Source organism: Protomyctophum bolini (genome assembly GCF_963924005.1).
Source record: "Protomyctophum bolini genome assembly, chromosome: 14".
Taxonomy (NCBI): domain Eukaryota; kingdom Metazoa; phylum Chordata; class Actinopteri; order Myctophiformes; family Myctophidae; genus Protomyctophum; species Protomyctophum bolini.
In genome coordinates, this window is record NC_137875.1 from 22,377,232 (window position 1) to 22,396,016 (window position 18,785).

Genomic DNA, 18,785 nt, shown 5'->3' on the forward strand with positions numbered 1-18,785 from the left:
AATGTGTACGTCTAAATGTAGACGTCTAAATGTAGACGTCTAAATGTGTACGTCTTCTCTTATGGGGGTCCCTGGCATATCTTTTCAAATGGGGGTCCACACTAAGTAGTGTCAATTTGGGGGTCCTTGACATGAAAAAGTTTGGGAACCACTGCTTTAAACACTTTAGCACTTTATGAACATGAACAAAATAGATGGGTCCCCCCTGGAACTCCCTCAGGTACCCCTGGGGGTCCCCGGACCCCACTTTGGGAACCACTGACCTAGAGGTAGTAAGACTAAGACCATAGAGTAATAAAAGGATAGAGACAGAGCCGGAGCGTTAGCCCCCCCCCCCCTCCGTAGTAAGACATGGAGAACAACGTTCCTATCCTGCCACAACGTTATGCTGCGTTCACATGGGCAGATGCAAAAGATACAAAGATGCAAAGCTACACAGTAGTACACAGTCACACAGACTCGTATTTCTAGTCGTTAAGCAGCAGGAGGATCCCTTTAGCAGCAGGTGTCCGTTTATCATTAGCACAACCACAAACGACCAACTAATATACAATTAATTACTCACCTAATGCTGCAGGTTCCATGTTTAATTCCATCGTGTGTAACCTACATTGTTTAAGTGACAGAATGCATGGTTTTCATATTGTAAATATGGTCACTAACGTGGCAACTAGCACTTTGACAGCTCACCATGAACTTTCCCTTTCAGTTTAAAAAACTGTCATCATGCTGTTTACAACTGAAACGTGTGCTCTGACTTCCTCATCAAAATAAGAGCTGCTTGTAATGATTAGTCTACTTACAGGACATTAACATCTCATTTGAGTGCCTGTCAGGATTCTCTACAGAAACTGTCTCAGCTGTTGGTGCGCAAATGCGCCTCGCATGCCTTTGATCTACTGCGCGGAAAACATTTTGACGACGCATGCGCACTGGCGTACCAGTTATGTGCAGGGCTGTCTATAATCATGTGGTTCCATGATGTAAGGTCTATAATGTGTGGTTCTATGATGTAAGAAGCACACCCAGCAGCGGTACAGTAATGTAACGTGTGGTTCTTGTTTCCAGGTACGAGCGCACCCAGCAGCAGTACAGGAACGACGTGGTCCACCGGGTCAGAACCCAGCTGACCTCGGAACACAAAGGTCACCTGGACCAGCTGACCGCTGCGCACCAACGGGACGTCCTGAAGCTACAGTAAGACCCTCACAATGTGTCCTTCTACAGCTAAAGGGCCACTTCACCCCTTTTGCAACCAGATCTTATTTTAATGATGTTTGGAGACAATGGACATGGACTCCATGATGTCATGGACACTGGGCTCACTTCCTTCCTGGACTACAATTCCCGTAATGCTTTGGTGCACTGCTCCTCCTTGTGGATAGGGGGAGGGCTGTCTTACTGAGACAGCATGAAGTCCTAAGAAAAATAAAGAGGAAGGTGCACGGAGGTGTGACCCAGTCTCCTGCAGGAGGTTTGCACATGCTCAGTGTAAACGGGAACAGCGATGATGGAGTGTTCCAACAGAGGTGCATGAGGGTTGCTGACCCTGAACTTTATAAAAAGGATATAAAAAAAAGAGAATAGTACAATGTTGATTTTGTTTTTATTTTAAAAAGTATATCAATTTCATAACTGTGGAAAAAATGTTGTGTATAATAGACTGAAAGACAAAGGACAAGTACATTTACTAAATATTTTTCTTTTGTGGATTTTCCATGTTCTTTTGATGCTCGCTTTGATTTTAGTACATGTGTTAAACTTTTATTTTTGTGAAATGACAAAGGAACATGGATACTTTTCATTCAAGAGCTGTGGATGATATAAAACATTTGAAAAGGGAACGGTGACTGCAGTGCTGTTTAATTCTCAACTGTTCTGGATCTCATTATTTACATCACAAGGTTTGAGCTTCCAAGGTTTCTAGCACCTCTGCTGGAACACTCCATCATCGCAGTTCCTGTTTACACTGAGCATGTGCAAACCTCCTGCGATAAAAAATATCGCCGTTAATCTATTCTCAAAGTTGGGTCTGGGAGCAGGTTCTCACTCTGCACAGAGCCTCTGGGTCTGCAGTGTGAAAGATCACAAAGATCACAACCACGGAACCACAACACCACTTTGACCAGGGTTGCCCAGATCAAGTCAAAAAATAAATCTAGAATAAGCAACTATAGTGCTGACTGTCAAACATCATTGTCCAATGTTGTTTTAGAGCAGTGGTTTTCAAACATTTTCATGTCAAGGACCACCAATATTTTAAGAAACTTACAGATAAACAAGTCCAAAGTAGCTTATAATGACTAGACGTGGCAACACTGAACAGTTCTACAAACTCACAATATGAAATATAAAAAGTATTAATAGGCTAGTTGTATTGTTAATATCCATAATTAGGGATCCTGGTCTAAACCCGTTCTCAAGGACTTACTTCTGGTCATTATTTAGGTAGCGCACACATTTGAATGCCTTCGGCAGAGTTCAAATGAGCTATTTTAATCTATATTAATCTAGATTAACAAAACAAAACAAATCTATGCCCACCACTAATAAATATTGTTAGGACAGTGCATTAACAGCTTGTTTTCTCCTATAGGACAGAGCTATCAGAGGCCACCGACAGGCTGACAGCCACCCAGGAGGATTACGTGTCGGTCTGTAAGGAGAAAGACCAACTGGAGGCAAGAATAGTACTTCTCTAATTCACACGCATTTACACAAGAAAAGCACTTCTCTAATACAAACATTTAAAGATCACTGATAATAACACGCATGGTCATTTAATCTCTGGTACTACATTTCATGTTCATTTTATCCATGGCATGAACAAAAGACCAGGATAGAGAGCTTCCATTACATCAGTCAGAGTCCTAGGCCAACGTGATTTTTGGTAGTCGACTCGAATTCCATAATTAGCATTGAATAGTCGATTATTCGGTGGTAAAATATATATATATATTTTTTTTCTGAAACAACCAGCGAGTAAAGGATTAACACCATCAACACCATCTACGGCGCGGGATAGCATGTTGCGTTGTTGCATGTCTGAGAGCATAGAGCCATACATAGGAGGAGAGCGGTTGAAAATAAATGTATCTGTGATTTTATTCATTCAATTCATGTTCAACAACAATCACAGTTCATTTGGTCTTCATAAGGGTTATGATTAGCTGAGCTTTTGTCCATAGTGTTAGAAGGAGCTAGGTTATGATTACATGCTAGCAGGCTGTGAATCAATGATCAACTTCACTCCATCGTGACCATTATAACTCTACGATCGCGACATAGCTGTTTGTTTTTAATAATGCTGCACGCTTGCCCCTTGGATAAGCATACAGAAAGATTAATAAGAAGCATGACATCACGGCAAGAGCTACTGTAGTGTCACCAAACTGTGGATGTAATAATGGGCAGAAACATTTGAGTGTCATCGGCATAGCAGTGATGAGATAGATTATGAGCAGAGATGACTTAGTGTGCAGGCTTAATTATATTTATTTATGTTTCAGGTGAAGCTTGAGGAATGAGATCATTGATAGTTATTATATGTTTCAGGTGAAGCTGAGGGATGAGATCACCAGAGCTGTTCAGAAGCTCAGGTCAGAGCTGGAAGCAGAACATCAGACCAACATCCAGGCTCACCTCGCCTCAGCCAGGACCGCCTGGGAGGAGGAGGAACGCATGAAGGTACCATGACTGTTTTTTACCTAGTAGGAACAACACGAAGGAACAGATGTGCCATTTGAGAACATGCGTCATGCCATTGGCAATACAGTGGATGCTATTCAGATTATTTTTTACAATGAAAAGAAGTGTCGAAAAGGGACACTTGTTTTCAGTAACAAAACGGGAAGAATTTGCAAGGCTAAAAAGTGAAAAACAAGTATTTCCAGAAACAATGCAGGACAAGTGTTGGAATAGCACATCTGTACCATGTCTAAATGTTTCTAGTAGGTCAGGTCATAACGTTCATATATCAGGACTTTTCAGACAACATTGGTAACGGTAATTGTTAATTAATAATATTAATTCTGGTAATTGTGCTGCCGATATGTCCTGACTTTTAAACCTCTTTAAACTGACGTCACTTTTCATGTGTAAAGAAACCGTGGCATGTTTTAAGATCTGCAATTTCGGAAAATTTCGGAACATCATAATTTTTATATAAATATCTAATATAACATTGCTTAAGTTGGTCACGTGCCAAAAGCGGTGGACAGAAACTGGTCGACATTTTACGGTGGACATTGTTGCCCCAACAGGGGCAGAAACCAAGCCTTTTAACCAGGCTACTTACACACACTACAACTCGCTTACAATTCGCAAACCTGGCAACACTGCCCTGTGTTCATGCTGTTGTCAGAGGCCCGCCCCCGGCTCACACGTCACTACTCTCTCCGTCTCTCCAAGAGTGTCTCCGCTCGCAATCGGCAGCCATCTTGCTTTTTATTTATATGGGCGAGTGGCAATTTAATGCTAATAAATTAATTATAGGTCCAGCAAGCAAATCATGATGGTCTGTAGGTCACAATAACATTCCGATTTTAGGTGTTGTGTTTTGTATGACATTTTGGCCAGTAGTTTTATATCTATCTCAGCTTTTGCCTGATAGCACACATGCTAACAGTGCTGACCACAACGTTAGCAGCATTTGATGACAGGTTGCCATAGCAACGTACAGTGTGCGCAGACCTAACGTGAGCTTCTGGGACAGAAACTTGCGTTTTCATGACAGCAGCAGCTGCTGCAGCCTCTGATAGCTACTGTGCTAAAGATGCTAAAGCAACACAAAAAAACATCCACACGCAAACCAAAACAAACCAGGGACCAGGGTTGCCACATATCGTGGATTTGAGAGTGAAACAAGCAACCAGGTCTATAAAAATGTTAATAGGCCAGTTCAAAGTAGGTAAATCAGAAATGGTCCGGAAAATAATCTTAAAATAATCAATTATAGTGTTGACTGTCAAACTTTGTTGTCTAATGTTGTTTCAGAGCAGTGGAACTCAAACATTTCCATGTCAAGGACTACCAATAGATAAACAAGTCCAAAGTAGCTTATAATGATCAGACTTGGCAACACTGTCTCTAGGTTGAACGTTCTACTTTACAAGCTCACACATATGACATATGTTTTTTTGAATCTTCAAACTGAGACATATTTTATGATAATACTGTTAGCACAGTCATCATACTCCAAGAGCATACAAATGGAACCAAATGGACCCTGATTTTCCCAGAGAGCAAATGGTATCAAATGGGGGTCTGTGGCCTAATGCATTTCAAACTGGGGGTTCTTGGTATTATATTCTCTGCATATCTTATCAACTTGGGGTGAATATTTCACCACAATACTTTACTGAATATTTCACAAGAATATCACACAAGAGTCAAATGTACGGTCAAATGTAATCACAATATAGGCTACAGATGTAAATATTTATGACACAGTAAAATGTCGAAAATTAGTGCTATCCCCCCCCCCCCCACACACACACACACACACACACACACACACGACAGGCAAGGCTGTTGTTTGCATCGTTAGCAGGCAGCAGCTACCTTGGCACTGCTCTCTGTGACTGTAGTTGTTTCACCATGTTTGCGTATTTATGAGAAATAAAAAACACTTTCTGTTATTATAATAATTTATAACCCATCCGTTACTACATGTGCAGGGCACACTACTGAGTTTAAAAACACAGCTGAAACATGAAGTGGAGTCTGTCACCTCCCGCAATTTCCTTCTTCCCATATTGCGCTGCAATGTAACTAGGATTCGCCGGCCAAATTCTAGTATTAATACATTTGTATGCTTATAATTTTAATATTCTATAATATTTTAGGAACATCCAACTTGGATTAGAATTGATTGGGTCGTGCTGTAGTCTACGGTCAGCCTTTCTGTATCAAAGATGTGACATTGTCAACGTATTTACTGCCAGATTTGTTTAACCAACATAGCCCTCACTGCCAGCATTTTATTTTAAAATCACCTTTAAGTCACAGAATATTCACAGAACTAGTCACAGAACTTTACTATCGGTGGCCTGTGGGTGCAGCGAGACACATTGCATTCGAGTGATAAGTTACTTATCGCTCGATTGCATTCGAGTGTTAAGTAACCTACTGGTGATTATCGGTTGATTTCGTCAAAGTTGTCAAAGTTGTTTTTGGCATTAAGCGAGTTCATATTTGTCCGTATAGATGGAGAGGACATCGGTACAGTCAGAGACACAGACGGAGACACTGGAGGACAGACAGGCGGAGACCGCAGAGACACTAGACAAGGTGTCTCAGACGGTTGGAGGTAAGGGTGGGCGATATGGTGATAAATATCGTCGAGACTTGAGACGATACAATGTCTCCACAATATGTCTTTTCAAAGATATCATATATATCGTCATACAGTGAATGCACATTCTATGATTTGCAGTTAATAATTTGCAATGATTTGCAGTTCATTTGTAGTTATTTGCAGTTAAGTTAACCTTCATTTATACTTCTGTATAAATTACACTGACTATATATTTTTGAGTGGTGCAACCACTCCCAGGAACAGCAATGTCCGTGTTAACCTGACTATGTGACTATGTATTTATGTATGTGACTACAGTATGTAACTTTAATCAATACCAGTAGGGGCGCTGTTGTGCCAGAAACAGAGAGAGAGAGATAGTTCTGCACTGTTGCCTGCTAATGAGAGAGAGGGGGGGGGGGGGGGGGGGGGGAGTTGCAACACTCAGTTCACACGGGTGTGATTTTTTTCCATTATTGCCCACCGCTAGGTGGAGGTGTGTCTTTGTGTGAGGAGGCCTGTCAGACAGAGACACCCCTGGAGGCAGCTCACACGGGTGGAGGTGTGTCTCCAGAGCAGCTGGCCTCCACACTGTGTGTCCAGATGGGTGGAGGTGTGTCTCCAGAGCAGCTGGCCTCCGCACTGTGTGTCCAGAGACAGCAGCTGCTGCTGGAAGCGGAGAAGACTCGGCTCAGAGCCGTAGAAGACGCCAGGATGGAGACCAGGAGAGAACTGCAACAGAAGTACCTGCAGGACATGACTACACAGGTTAGATGTTTACTTAATTATATTAATACACGCACACACACACACACACACACACACACACACACACACACACATACAGTACTATGACAGAAAATATTCAGAGTAACGGATAGTTACTTAAGGCTTAAACTCGGATAGTTTAAGCCTTTTTTAACAGTAACAGACAGTAACAAACGTTTAGATGTCAACACGTCTGGTGAGGTCATGACCTGACGAAGATGCTTTGACATCGCTTAACTAGAGGTCGTTTGTTAACTAGATGTTGATGTTGGTGATGTTTTTGATCGATGCAGATAAAGGGAACGTTGACTTTATTTGGTGATTTTCTTTTGATCGATGCAGGTGGAGGGAGCATTGACTCGGGCGTACGGCCGCTGGCTGGAGGACCTGACGTCTCTACCAGAATATAAAGAGCATCTTCAACGAGAGAAGGAGCAGTGGACGGAACAACACCAGAGACACATGCAGCAACAGGTAGGTGCCAAAGACAGAAAGCCAATATGTTGTGTCTTCAGTGTTAACCACTAGAGGGCAGTTGCCACCATCTGAATGATCCTCGGTTGCTCGGAGACACATACTACAGGCAGGAACCGGAAGTGGGGAAAATGTCCTAGTGTTATCTGATTCAGAAAAAAAGGGATTTATCTCAGATTGTTTTGGTCAAAACAAGCTTTTTTTTCATCTGCTGCTAAGTAACTCGTGAACCAATGGTCACGGTTGATTTTGTGAAAGGAGAGACGTTCCTCTGCCTACAGCTAGTGCATATAAACAGTGTTCATGAGGTAGATTTTGAAAATTATTAAATTGATTTTGAACAAAATATCTAACTTGTAGATAACGAAAAAAGTGGGAGTTTGGGAAGGAAAATGCTTCTTTCAGCTCAGTAAATTATGCAAATTGATTATTTATATATAGATCAGAAAATTTGATCAGGCCCTTGTCCTTCCATTGTGCAAAGGCTGCATCTGTCTGAGAAGAAATAAAGTTGTGATTAAAACATATAGGAGAGTGTGCAGACAGCACGGGAACTGAAAGTACCTTCCTTACTTGTTTCAATATTTTAATTGAGTTTCTCAGAACAAAATTGTCTTCCAGTAGGTGCACTGGCAAGTCCTTTGAGGAAAACAAGAGAGCTGAAAGAGAGCTGCCCTTCACTGCCTGGGATTCAAACAGGAGCCATATTTATGTTCACTGTGTTGTTTTTATACTGTGCTGAATAAAAAAAAAATATAATAATAATACAAAGGTTAGAGAGCTGTCCAAGGTGTACCGCCGCTTACCTGGCGATCGTAAATCATTTGTGATTTTTTTTGTGTGAATATTACAACTGGGGGGGGCGCAGTCGCAGACAGTTGCATGGCCTCAAGTAGCCTACCCGGCTGCTGCTATTTTATTATATCATTATATCATGTTATTGTCAGTGACCATATCATTGATCCTGGTGACGCACGGTTATAGATTCACGGTCGGGAAAACTTGGGCTTACCTTCTCGCGTACCAGTGGGATATGTCCCGTGTACCAGCACAGATACACTTACCAGTGGGACATGTCCCGCGTACCAGCACAGGTACACATGCCAGTGGTTGCGAATCTCGGCTCTGACGCACAAAATAATATCCACTTCTTTATACCTGTAAAGCTGTGGTGTGTGACGAATGACGTCATTGCAGACCGCATTGCAGAACTAATGGAGGGTGGTTCAAAGCTTTTCAGTGAATGTGTCCAAAAGCCATACAATAAACTTAAGGACGGGTTCACACTATGCGTGCGTGCGTCAGGTGTCTCAGGCCCGCAGCGAGGCAGATGGGGAGGAGCTCCAGCACCACGTGGACAGGCTGCGGACGGAGCAGGAGGTGCTGATGAAGGCTCAGCTGGTGGAGGCCAGAGCCTCCTGGAGCAGAGAGAGACAGCAGCAGGTGTCCTCTCAGCAGGAGGCCCTGAGGCTGCGGGAGGAGCAGTGGAGAAGACAGCTTCAGGACGAGGAGCAGAGGAGCAGGGAGACCTTGCTCCTTGAGCTGCAGACGGAGCTGGCTGAGCTGCAGACGGAGGAGAGGAGCTCTGAGGTGATCAGGAGGACCTCTGAGATGTCCTCCATCTCCTCCATGGTCCAGACGGCCTACAGAGAGCTGCTCCAGAAGGCCAGGAGACAGTGGAGGACAGTGAGTTCTGCTGCCTGTGTCTCACATTGATGAGGTCATTAATATATATAAATATATCGCTTTTTTATCCAAAGCGCTTTAGATAGTGTGGCGACTGAAACAAACCAAACTAACCGAATCCATGCCATATTGTGGTAAGCTATTAAACCCTCCTTTGCCAAACACGAGATTTCATAAAAGAGTATTAATCCAGAATTAATAATGATATTTAGCACATAATGGCAGTACTGTGTATTGAAATAGACCCTCTGGGGTGGAGAAGGCTGTCTTGGGCGTGGCCCTCTCGGTCAGTGAAAACCGGCCAATACCCTTTGGTTAAGTCGAGCCTAATCGTTGACTAATCATTACAAGTGGCTCTTATTTTGAAGAGGACGTCGGAGCAGAGCAGAGGAAGTCCGTTGTAACAAAGCTGCCATGACAGTTGTTGATGTTGAAAGGGAAAAAATTTCACTTAAACCAGGGGTTCTCAACGTTTTTGACCCGCAGGAAATGCTTTGGCCACGCGTATATCTATTCTACGTCCGAGCATAGACACTGCCCTGCCTGCCTCTGATTGGCCTACCGACCTTAGAGTATATATGAATAGAGACGGCACCCGAGTTCTCCTCCCATCCACTTGCATTAAGTTGCTCATGAGGCGATTTCACTCCTCCTTGCGGGTGGGAACAAAGTGCATTCTGGGATGGATTTGCCCCAAACACATGAACGCGCTGCCGTTGACTATCATTGCACACGTTCACGTGTGTTCATGTATGAACCAGCATTCACGTGTCATCATGAACGTGCACAATGATAGTCAACGGACCAGCGCGTAAGCAAGTACAAGAGAATGGCAACTCGCAAACTAATATTGTTTGTGCCGTTTGCATTGATTGAATAATTGATTGAACACGTAGGCCTATGTACTGTACTATGATTTGATTTGGCTGTGTTCTAAATTAAAGTGTTATTATTATGATTTGGCCAACAGCATAAACAATATTAGTTTGCCTCTTCTACAAAAATAAAGGTTACTGTCGCGCGTGCCAAGCTGTCATTCTCTTGTATTATATATCGTACTTGTATTATTTATTTATTTCCCACCACGTGACCACGGAGTAACCTCGCGCAGCAGACTATCCAGCATGTATCTTCCACCTCGGAGACACCGGCTGTGTCGTTAGGCCAATCAGAGGCAGGTGGAGCGTTACCATGTCTATTCTCGGACATAGAAAAGATATACGCTTTGGCCACGTCTCGCTCCATGTCTTGGAGCGCCTGTGGATGCATGGTTTATGTCATGTGCAATCTCATGCTGGCTAAAGTAACGGTGTAGTGTGTTTCTACAGGCCAGTGAGGACTGAGGACAGACTCAGTATGTACTATGAACATGTGTACTACTGTGTTTTATGTACTAGTATGAAACATGTGTACTGTATGCATACTGTATGTACTATGAACATGTGCACTGTATGTATATGTATGAATGAACCTGCATGTGTACTGTGTCTCTCTACAGGCCAGTGAGGACAGACTCAGCCGCGTGTTGAAGGAAACGAAGGAACAGCATCAGAGCGTGTTGAAGGAAACAAAGGAACAACATCAGAGCGAGATCCGGAGAATCCAAAGTGCGTTCATCTCATGTGACATTTCTTTATCAGTAACCACGTTAAAACTGTTCATCTCATGTGACATTTCTTTATCAGTAACCACGTTAAAAAACGTTCATCTCATGTGACATTTCTTTATCAGTAACCACGTTAAAACCGTTCATCTCATGTGACATTTCTTTATCAGTAACCACGTTAAAAAACGTTCATCTCATGTGACATTTCTTTATAAGTAACCACGTTAAAACGGTTCATCTCATGTGACATTTCTTTATCAGTAACCACGTTAAAAACCGTTCATCTCATGTGACATGTCTTTATCAATAATCATGTGTGTCTGTCTGTAGACAGTGTAGCCATGTTAAAACATAAATATATAACATGTTAATGAGCTGTCTGTCTGTCGTTCTGTCTGTTTCTATAGGTAGTGCACCCCAGAAAGAGGAGGCTGTTTGTGGCCCGAGGTGTGCCGAGAGGACGGGGAAACTCCAGCAGAAGATCCAGGAGCTGCAGAGACACCTGGAGAAGGCCTGTCGACAGCTGCAGCTCGCTGTGCGACAGAACAAGGCAGCCATGCAGCGTCTCAGAGGCACGGAACAAGTGTACCTCATACACACACACACACACACCACCTAGCACAGAGGTTCACTATAAACGTGTGTGTGTGTGTGTGTGTGTGTGTGTGTGTGTGTGTGTGTGTGTGTGTGTGTGTGTGTGTGTGTGTGTGTGTGTGTGTGTGTGTGTGTGTGTGTGCTTACAGAGGAGCACGAGGAGACTCTACAGAAGTTAAAGGAGAACCACTACATACAACTGAATGAAGTGAAGAACAACAATGAACTGTACGTATTGAATATAAAATATATGAACTGAACATATTCATATAAAATATATGCACGGAACATATTCAATATCAAATATTGATAAAGACCTCTTTTCCTCCCGAACACTAATTGCCCGAGTTTATTTGACATTTTTGATAACTTATTTTCCTTGGACACAATGGGAATGTGAGACGTCACACATTTGGATCACGTGAACGGAAAAAAAGAAGAATCCGAGATATTATGATCGTAAAAACGGTGTTCCCATAGACGGCATAAGCCAGTGGAATTTTCACTTACGTTTATTTATTTTTTCATCGCACCCGGACCGGAGTGCGTAGAGAACACAGTTGTGAACCGTAATAAATTTATATTAATATAGGCGGCAAAGAGGCGAACTCTGTGCTGAGGGCGTTTGGACCAGAAGGTGTCAAAAGGCGATCTCTGTGATAAAAGAGATAATAATAATTAAATAATAATAATAATAATGTTTTTAGGAGTCAGAAGCAGAACCTGGAGAGAGGTCTGGAGGAGATGAAAGGACAGTATCACAACACTGTGGAGAAGATACGAGGTGAGTAATCTGGTTATTGTACACTGATCTGATTACTGTGGTATGATATGAGGTGAGTAATCTGGTTACTGTACACTGATCTGATTACTGTGGTATGATACGAGGTGAGTAATCTGGTTACTGTACACTGATCTGATTACTGTGGTATGATACGAGGTGAGTAATCTGGTTACTGTACACTGTGATCTGATTACTGTGGTATGATATGAGGTGAGTAATCTGGTTACTGTACACTGTGATCTGATTACTGTGGTATGATATGAGGTGAGTAATCTGGTTACTGTACACTGTGATCTGATTACTGTGGTATGATACGAGGTGAGTAAACTGATTGTGTGTGGTCTGATCATTGTGTGATCATCTGACTGGTTAGTTAAGTACATTTTATTTATAAAGCACCTTTCAGAACAATGTTACAGTGGACCACAATATGAAGAATCAAGGTAAAAAATAGTTAAAACAAGTTGTACACAAGTTGGCCATGAATGGCCTACTTGTGCGCGAGCAGAGCGCGCAACTTATCTCTGACTCTTGTCAACTTAGATTCTGTTTGGCGCCCGGGCTCCACCGTCAACTACTGCGCTATAAGTAGACCACACACAAGTTATTGAAACATCTGACATATATAGTTAATATATATAGTATAAACTTAAATTGGTTACGTCATCCACATACGTCTTTTAAAGACACATGTGAAACAGTACTTGTGCACGCTCTGCTCGCGCAAGTAACAAGGTATGTAAGAATAAGAGCAATAACACATCAATAAATATATAATATACACACACGTCCACACGACTCAGAGTAGAACCGCTGCTCCTTCGCCTGGAAAGGAGCCAGCTTAGGTGGTTCGGGCATCAGGTTAGGGCGTCTCCCTAGGACCTACCCTCGATGCACGTCCCACTGGGAGGAGACCCCGGGGCAGACCAAGGTGCAGTTGGAGGAAACACATCGACTCACTGGCCTTGGAATGTCTCGGAATCCCCCAGGAGGAAGTCACTAATGTTGCTCTGGAGAGGGAAGTCTGGAACACTCTGGTGGAGCTGTTGCCCCCGCGACCTGACTACGGATAAGCGTTTGAAGATGGATGGATGGATGGACACACGTCCAGGACTCTAAGCGGAAAGCAGCCCTGATGGTGGATAATGTTAATAATGTTATTAATCTATATATATTGATATTACTCTATAGGAGACATGCTACAGTATCTGCAGGACTCTAAGCAGAAAGCAGCCCAGATGATCAGGGTGGAGGTGCAGAAAGAGAGACAGATCACCGCCAGGAAGATGAGACATTATTACCTGAGCTGTCTGCAAGATCTACTGGAGGACGGAGGACAGAGTACTGGGTAAACCCCCTGACCCTAAACCTTTACCCCCCCCAAACCCCCATCTACCGGAGTACAGAGTACTGGGTAAACCCCCTGACCCTAAACCTTTACCCCCCCAAACCCCCATCTACTGGAGTACAGAGTACTGGGTAAACCCCCTGACCCTAAAACTTTACCCCCCAAACCCCCATCTACTGGAGTACAGAGTACTGGGTAAACCCCCTGTCCCTAAACCTTTACCCCCCAAACCCCCGTCTACTGGAGTACAGAGTACTGGGTAAACCCCCTGACCCTAAACCTTTACCCCCCCAAACCCCCATCTACTGGAGTACAGAGTACTGGGTAAACCCCCTGACCCTAAACCTTTACCCCCCCAAACCCCCATCTACTGGAGTACAGAGTACTGGGTAAACCCCCTGACCCTAAACCTTTACCCCCCCAAACCCCCATCTACTGGAGTACAGAGTATTGGGTAAACCCCCTGACCCTAAACCTTTACCCCCCCAAACCCCCATCTACTGGAGTACAGAGTACTGGGTAAACCCCCTGACCCTAAACCTTTACCCCCCCAAACCCCCATCTACTGGAGTACAGAGTACTGGGTAAACCCCCTGTCCCTAAACCTTTAGCCCCCAAACCCCCGTCTACTGGAGTACAGAGTACTGGGTAAACCCCCTGTCCCTAAACCTTTAGCCCCCCCCAAACCCCCAACCCTGAGCCATGGAGGACAGAGTACTGGGTAATTAACCCATTTAGACCAATGGTTCCCAAACTTGTTCATGCCAAGGACCCCCAAAATGATACTCATTAGCCCGCATATCCCCATTTTAAAATATATGCCAAGGACCCCCTTAAGAGAAAATGTTCAACCATTTTCATTTCAAGGACCCCGCATTTCTATCTCTGGGACCCCCAATGTATATTGTAAAATCACTGTTAATTTAACTCAGAGAGGTTACAGACCCATAAGGGTCCATTTGGTTCCTAACTATCACTTAGCTGGGGACCCCCTGGAACTCCCTCAAGGACCCCACTTTGGGAACCACTGATTTAGACCATGAGGTCTGTGTCGCCTGACACCTCATCTACACAGACAAGGAGGCGGAGCGAGCACTCCGACGGCGATATTGTGCGAAAAATTGTCTTGATATGGAGCGTCGGCAATTGTGTTGCAATGTATTCCACTGATATAGAAACATAGAAATTTTCAGAAAACGTGTAGAATCTGGCCTCAGGTCTAAATGGCAGGGATGTGTAAATGTGTCCAAAATGAAAAAATATTATACCTAAGCCAAAAAAGTTTAGGAACCCCTGATGAGGATGATTAACAATAATTTTAACTCTTGAGAGTTAATAAGGGCCCATTTGGTTACTAACTCCATCTTTTGGATGAGGACCACCTGGAACCCCCTCAAGGACCACTGGTGGTCCCTGGAGCCAATTGATCACCATAGCAACCCCAGCCTAGGCCTGATTAGGTGAATTCCCAACACCTGCTAAATTTTCCAAACTTGTATCTTGACCACTCACACTCCTCTCAGTCATGCAGCTACACAGACACATCCCAGGCACACCTATAGCCCTGTCCTGTTTGGATGCCTTTCCAACAGATTTTTAAAAAGGAAAAAAAAATATTATTAATTTTAATAATCGATTTCGTGTCTGATAATCGATTAATCGGACCCATCCATACTAAATGGGTTAAACCCTAAAACACCCTAACCCTGAGCTGTCTGCAGGATCTGCTGACAGATGGAGGACAGAGTACTTGTGATTCTCGATGACTATTGTTTATGTATTTGATGTATTACCATGTGGTGTTCTTGCTTACTGTGAGTCGCTCCAGATTAAGAGTGTCTGATGAATGCCTACATTGAAAGCTGTTAGTAAAGCTGGTCTTTTGCCGTCTAGTTAGTACCGGTAAATAGAAAATTGTTCTTTCACCGTTTGTAGGGCGGAGAAGAAAATCATGAACGCCGCCAGCAAGCTGGCGTCTATGGCCCGAGTCCTGGAGACCCCCGTCAAGAGGAAACCAGGGAAGAGCCCCAATTTACAGGGTGAGTAAAGGCTCGTACACATGGTAGGACTTTTAAAGTTGTTGGGGAGTCATCAGATCGTTAAGTATTTCACTCCTTTTTGAAAGTGGCTGGTGTTACATCACGGTTTGATGTATTTATTCCAGTCTCTTTATTCCAAAACTAGGAATGCACCGTTATTGAAACATAGACATATATTTTAAAATGTTCCCACTTGTTGACCCTTTTGAAAGCTTCCCCAGAAAACACTGATAGAATATGCAGCCTATATCGTCACATAAGGCTTTCTCAGGCTTTCATTTAATTCTTCAACAGAACAACAAAAATATAGGCTAAAACAGATATTTTATCTATTTATCTTGATATCGGTTCAATACCGATTTTGAATTTTAAGGCCAACATTGGCCCATACCAATATGATGACAGATTTATTGGCCATCCCTAAATATAATATAACAATGTGTAGAAGTCTAGAAGTAGTGTTTACAGTGGTTTCATTTCACGTGAAATAAAACCACTGTATGTTGTGATTTCCACACAGTGGTCAAGGTCTCCGAGTGTCCCGCCGTCTCGGAACTACAGGGCACTGAGACCCACCCAGATATGAGGACCCCCTCTGGGACGAAGGACCCCCACCTGCTACCATGCAGACCCTCACCATCCCCCAGTGGAGGAAAAAGTACTCAAATGTTTTACATAAAGTATCAATACTGCAATGAAGAACTACTCTGTTAGAAGTAAAAGTCCGGAATTCAAAATGTACATGAGTAAAAGTGCAGTCGTAGTCTGAAAACTCACCTCTTCAGATCCTAGATGACAATTTCTATGTATTTGACCTTGTGTTGTGTTGTTTTCTAGATTAAGAGCGTCTGCTAAATGCTTACATTGTAAATTCACGCCTAAATTGTAAACTGTCCGCACGTCGCTCCCTCTGCTCACCACCAGGTCTCACCGCCGTATCTGTGAGAGGCAGAAAGAAGTCCAGGGATCACGTGACCCTCCTCGGTAGCTCTGATTGGATGATGATGCAGGAAGTTCCGGTCAGAGACCACCAATGGGCACATAGTGACCGGGCCTTCCCCAGAGCCGTCTCTCCGGATGAGCGGTCGCCGGCGTCCGGGGTCTCTTTGGACGAGGAGGCGCGGTCAATATTCGGAGGAGTTCTGACTCCCGACAGCTCCGACTTCACCGTTTATAACGAGATCATGGCCAACGTGCCGACACCCTCCTCTCACCACCTCGAACGCTCCTAGAGAGAGTCTTGACTGTCCTGGACCTCCAGCATGATGTGATGACCTACAGCCCCAGAGAGCGTCTGTCACTGACTGGGACCCCAAACAGACTATCGTGACTACTTGGGACAAATGTGACCAAACGTCAAACCCTTTGACTCGAAAGGGGTCACCCGTCCCTTCCAGTCAAAATGGAGTCGTCCCGGGCCACTTCCACACTCCAGGAATGCGCTCCCGAACTCGAGACACAAAAGGGTGACTACTAATAAATAAAGAACCGTAACTCGATATCCCCCCCTGTAGAGCGTAGCAGTCCCGCCCCCTTTCATGACGACGACTGGCCCGGAAGATTATTTCCCATGCATGTTTCCCATAGACGTTTCAAAAAGTATTTAAACTGATCTGTAAGCCTCGGACAAAGCCAACTCGGATTGTGACAAATCATGACAACAAACACAATTGTTTGGGTGGAACAGATAATTAGAAAGATGAACAAAGGGCAGGGTACAACACATTTTTTGTTTTTCTTTGTAATTATTTGTTCGGCCCAAAATATTGTGTTTATTGTCATGATTTGTCACTATCGGAGTTGGCTTTGTCCGAGGCATACAGATCTTTAAATAAATACTTTTTGAAATGTCTGTGGGAAAATGCATGGGAAATTCTTTTCCGGGCCCGTCGTCGTTATGAAAGGGGGTTGGACAGCGATGTTCTATAGTCAAACATCATCCGTTTGCCGTCTTTGGATTGAGAATCCCCAGGACACCAGTTCCCAAACAGTGGGTCGGGACCTATTTGTATGCCGGCGGGTCCATGGGTCGTGAGTAAATCCCCCTTTGTTGTTCCTGCATTTAGTTTTTAATATTTTTCCCATAAAATAATTCTTATATTAAAAAAACAAACAAAAACAAATTAATTGTTCAAAATTATTCCATATATAAATGCCAAAAATCTAAGAAATTCCATAAATCTGAAAACAAAATGTTTGAAGAAGTAGTGAAAAACTCACAATCTACAAGCTTGTGAGTTTGTAGATTGGCTATTTTCACGAGTTTGGGTCCCGGGTGCAAACGTCTAATCTCTGGTTTTGGGTCTTGAGCTAAAAGGTTTGGGAACGACTGCTCCAGGATTATGTAATGTCTGATATTTGACATAGTTTACAGTTAATATCAAGTTTACATTTTGCCAACGGCAGTGACATGTTCACATTATTGTGGTTTGTTGTTTTCTCTCAGATTGAGACTTATATCTGTTGTTTTGTGTTTATACATTTAGTGTTTTGCTTTTTGTGACGCTGTTTTATACATATATTTTATAGTTTATTTATTCACAGTTTATTTTAAAATCGAGCTACTGAGCTGTTTAATAAATCGTTTTTTAATGAATTGTTTGGATTTTTATTTTCTGAAGATGAGTATTCAATGATACCTGCATTTTGCGTACCAACTATGCAAGTCTAGGTCTCGGTACGAAATGCGCAATAACAACTATGCAATGTCGGGGGATGGGCGCGGTATAACAATTAAACCAAAAATATGTTACATTTGGCAAGATTTAGCCCTCCTAGTGAACTGGGCAGATTTACCCCTCCTAGTGAACTGGGCAGTGTGTGTAGATTTACCCCTCCTAGTGAACTGGGCAGTGTGTGTAGATTTAGCCCTCCTAGTGAACTGGGCAGATTTACCCCTCCTAGTGAACTGGACAGTGTGTGTAGATTTACCCCTCCTAGTGAACTGGGCAGTGTGTGTCTGTCTGCCTGCCCCTCCCCTCCTGGCTCCCTTTTTCCCCCACAATTTTGTAACTCATTGGTTGCACCCAGTGTCAATTATCTAATGTAATCCTGGACGCTACACACACTCCCTCCTCTGCCAACCTGGGGAGAGCAACGGACTGACCTCATGCATGAGGAGTCCAGGATTAGTGAGGTGAGAAATGGTACAATGTCCACTAAAAAACAAACGATACAAAGTCCACCAT

The 18,785-nt window shown here is 43.3% G+C and overlaps 1 protein-coding gene across 1 annotated transcript in view; it reads left to right on the forward strand.

Moving 5' to 3' along the window:
* The window catches only part of cep152 (centrosomal protein 152), a 36,748-nt gene extending 18,664 nt beyond the window's left edge, over nt 1-18,084 (forward strand). Inside the window, exons 16-30 of the mRNA XM_080782915.1 lie at nt 1,069-1,197; nt 2,597-2,681; nt 3,556-3,687; nt 6,208-6,310; nt 6,789-7,066; nt 7,409-7,540; nt 8,846-9,226; nt 10,725-10,833; nt 11,240-11,404; nt 11,576-11,654; nt 12,134-12,210; nt 13,402-13,558; nt 15,494-15,597; nt 16,118-16,255; nt 16,522-18,084. Coding sequence (XP_080639041.1) covers nt 1,069-1,197; nt 2,597-2,681; nt 3,556-3,687; nt 6,208-6,310; nt 6,789-7,066; nt 7,409-7,540; nt 8,846-9,226; nt 10,725-10,833; nt 11,240-11,404; nt 11,576-11,654; nt 12,134-12,210; nt 13,402-13,558; nt 15,494-15,597; nt 16,118-16,255; nt 16,522-16,829 — 2,377 coding nt within the window. The 3' untranslated portion in view covers nt 16,830-18,084. The remainder of the gene's footprint in view (nt 1-1,068; nt 1,198-2,596; nt 2,682-3,555; nt 3,688-6,207; nt 6,311-6,788; nt 7,067-7,408; nt 7,541-8,845; nt 9,227-10,724; nt 10,834-11,239; nt 11,405-11,575; nt 11,655-12,133; nt 12,211-13,401; nt 13,559-15,493; nt 15,598-16,117; nt 16,256-16,521) is intronic.
* Nucleotides 18,085-18,785: the final 701 nt, after the last annotated feature.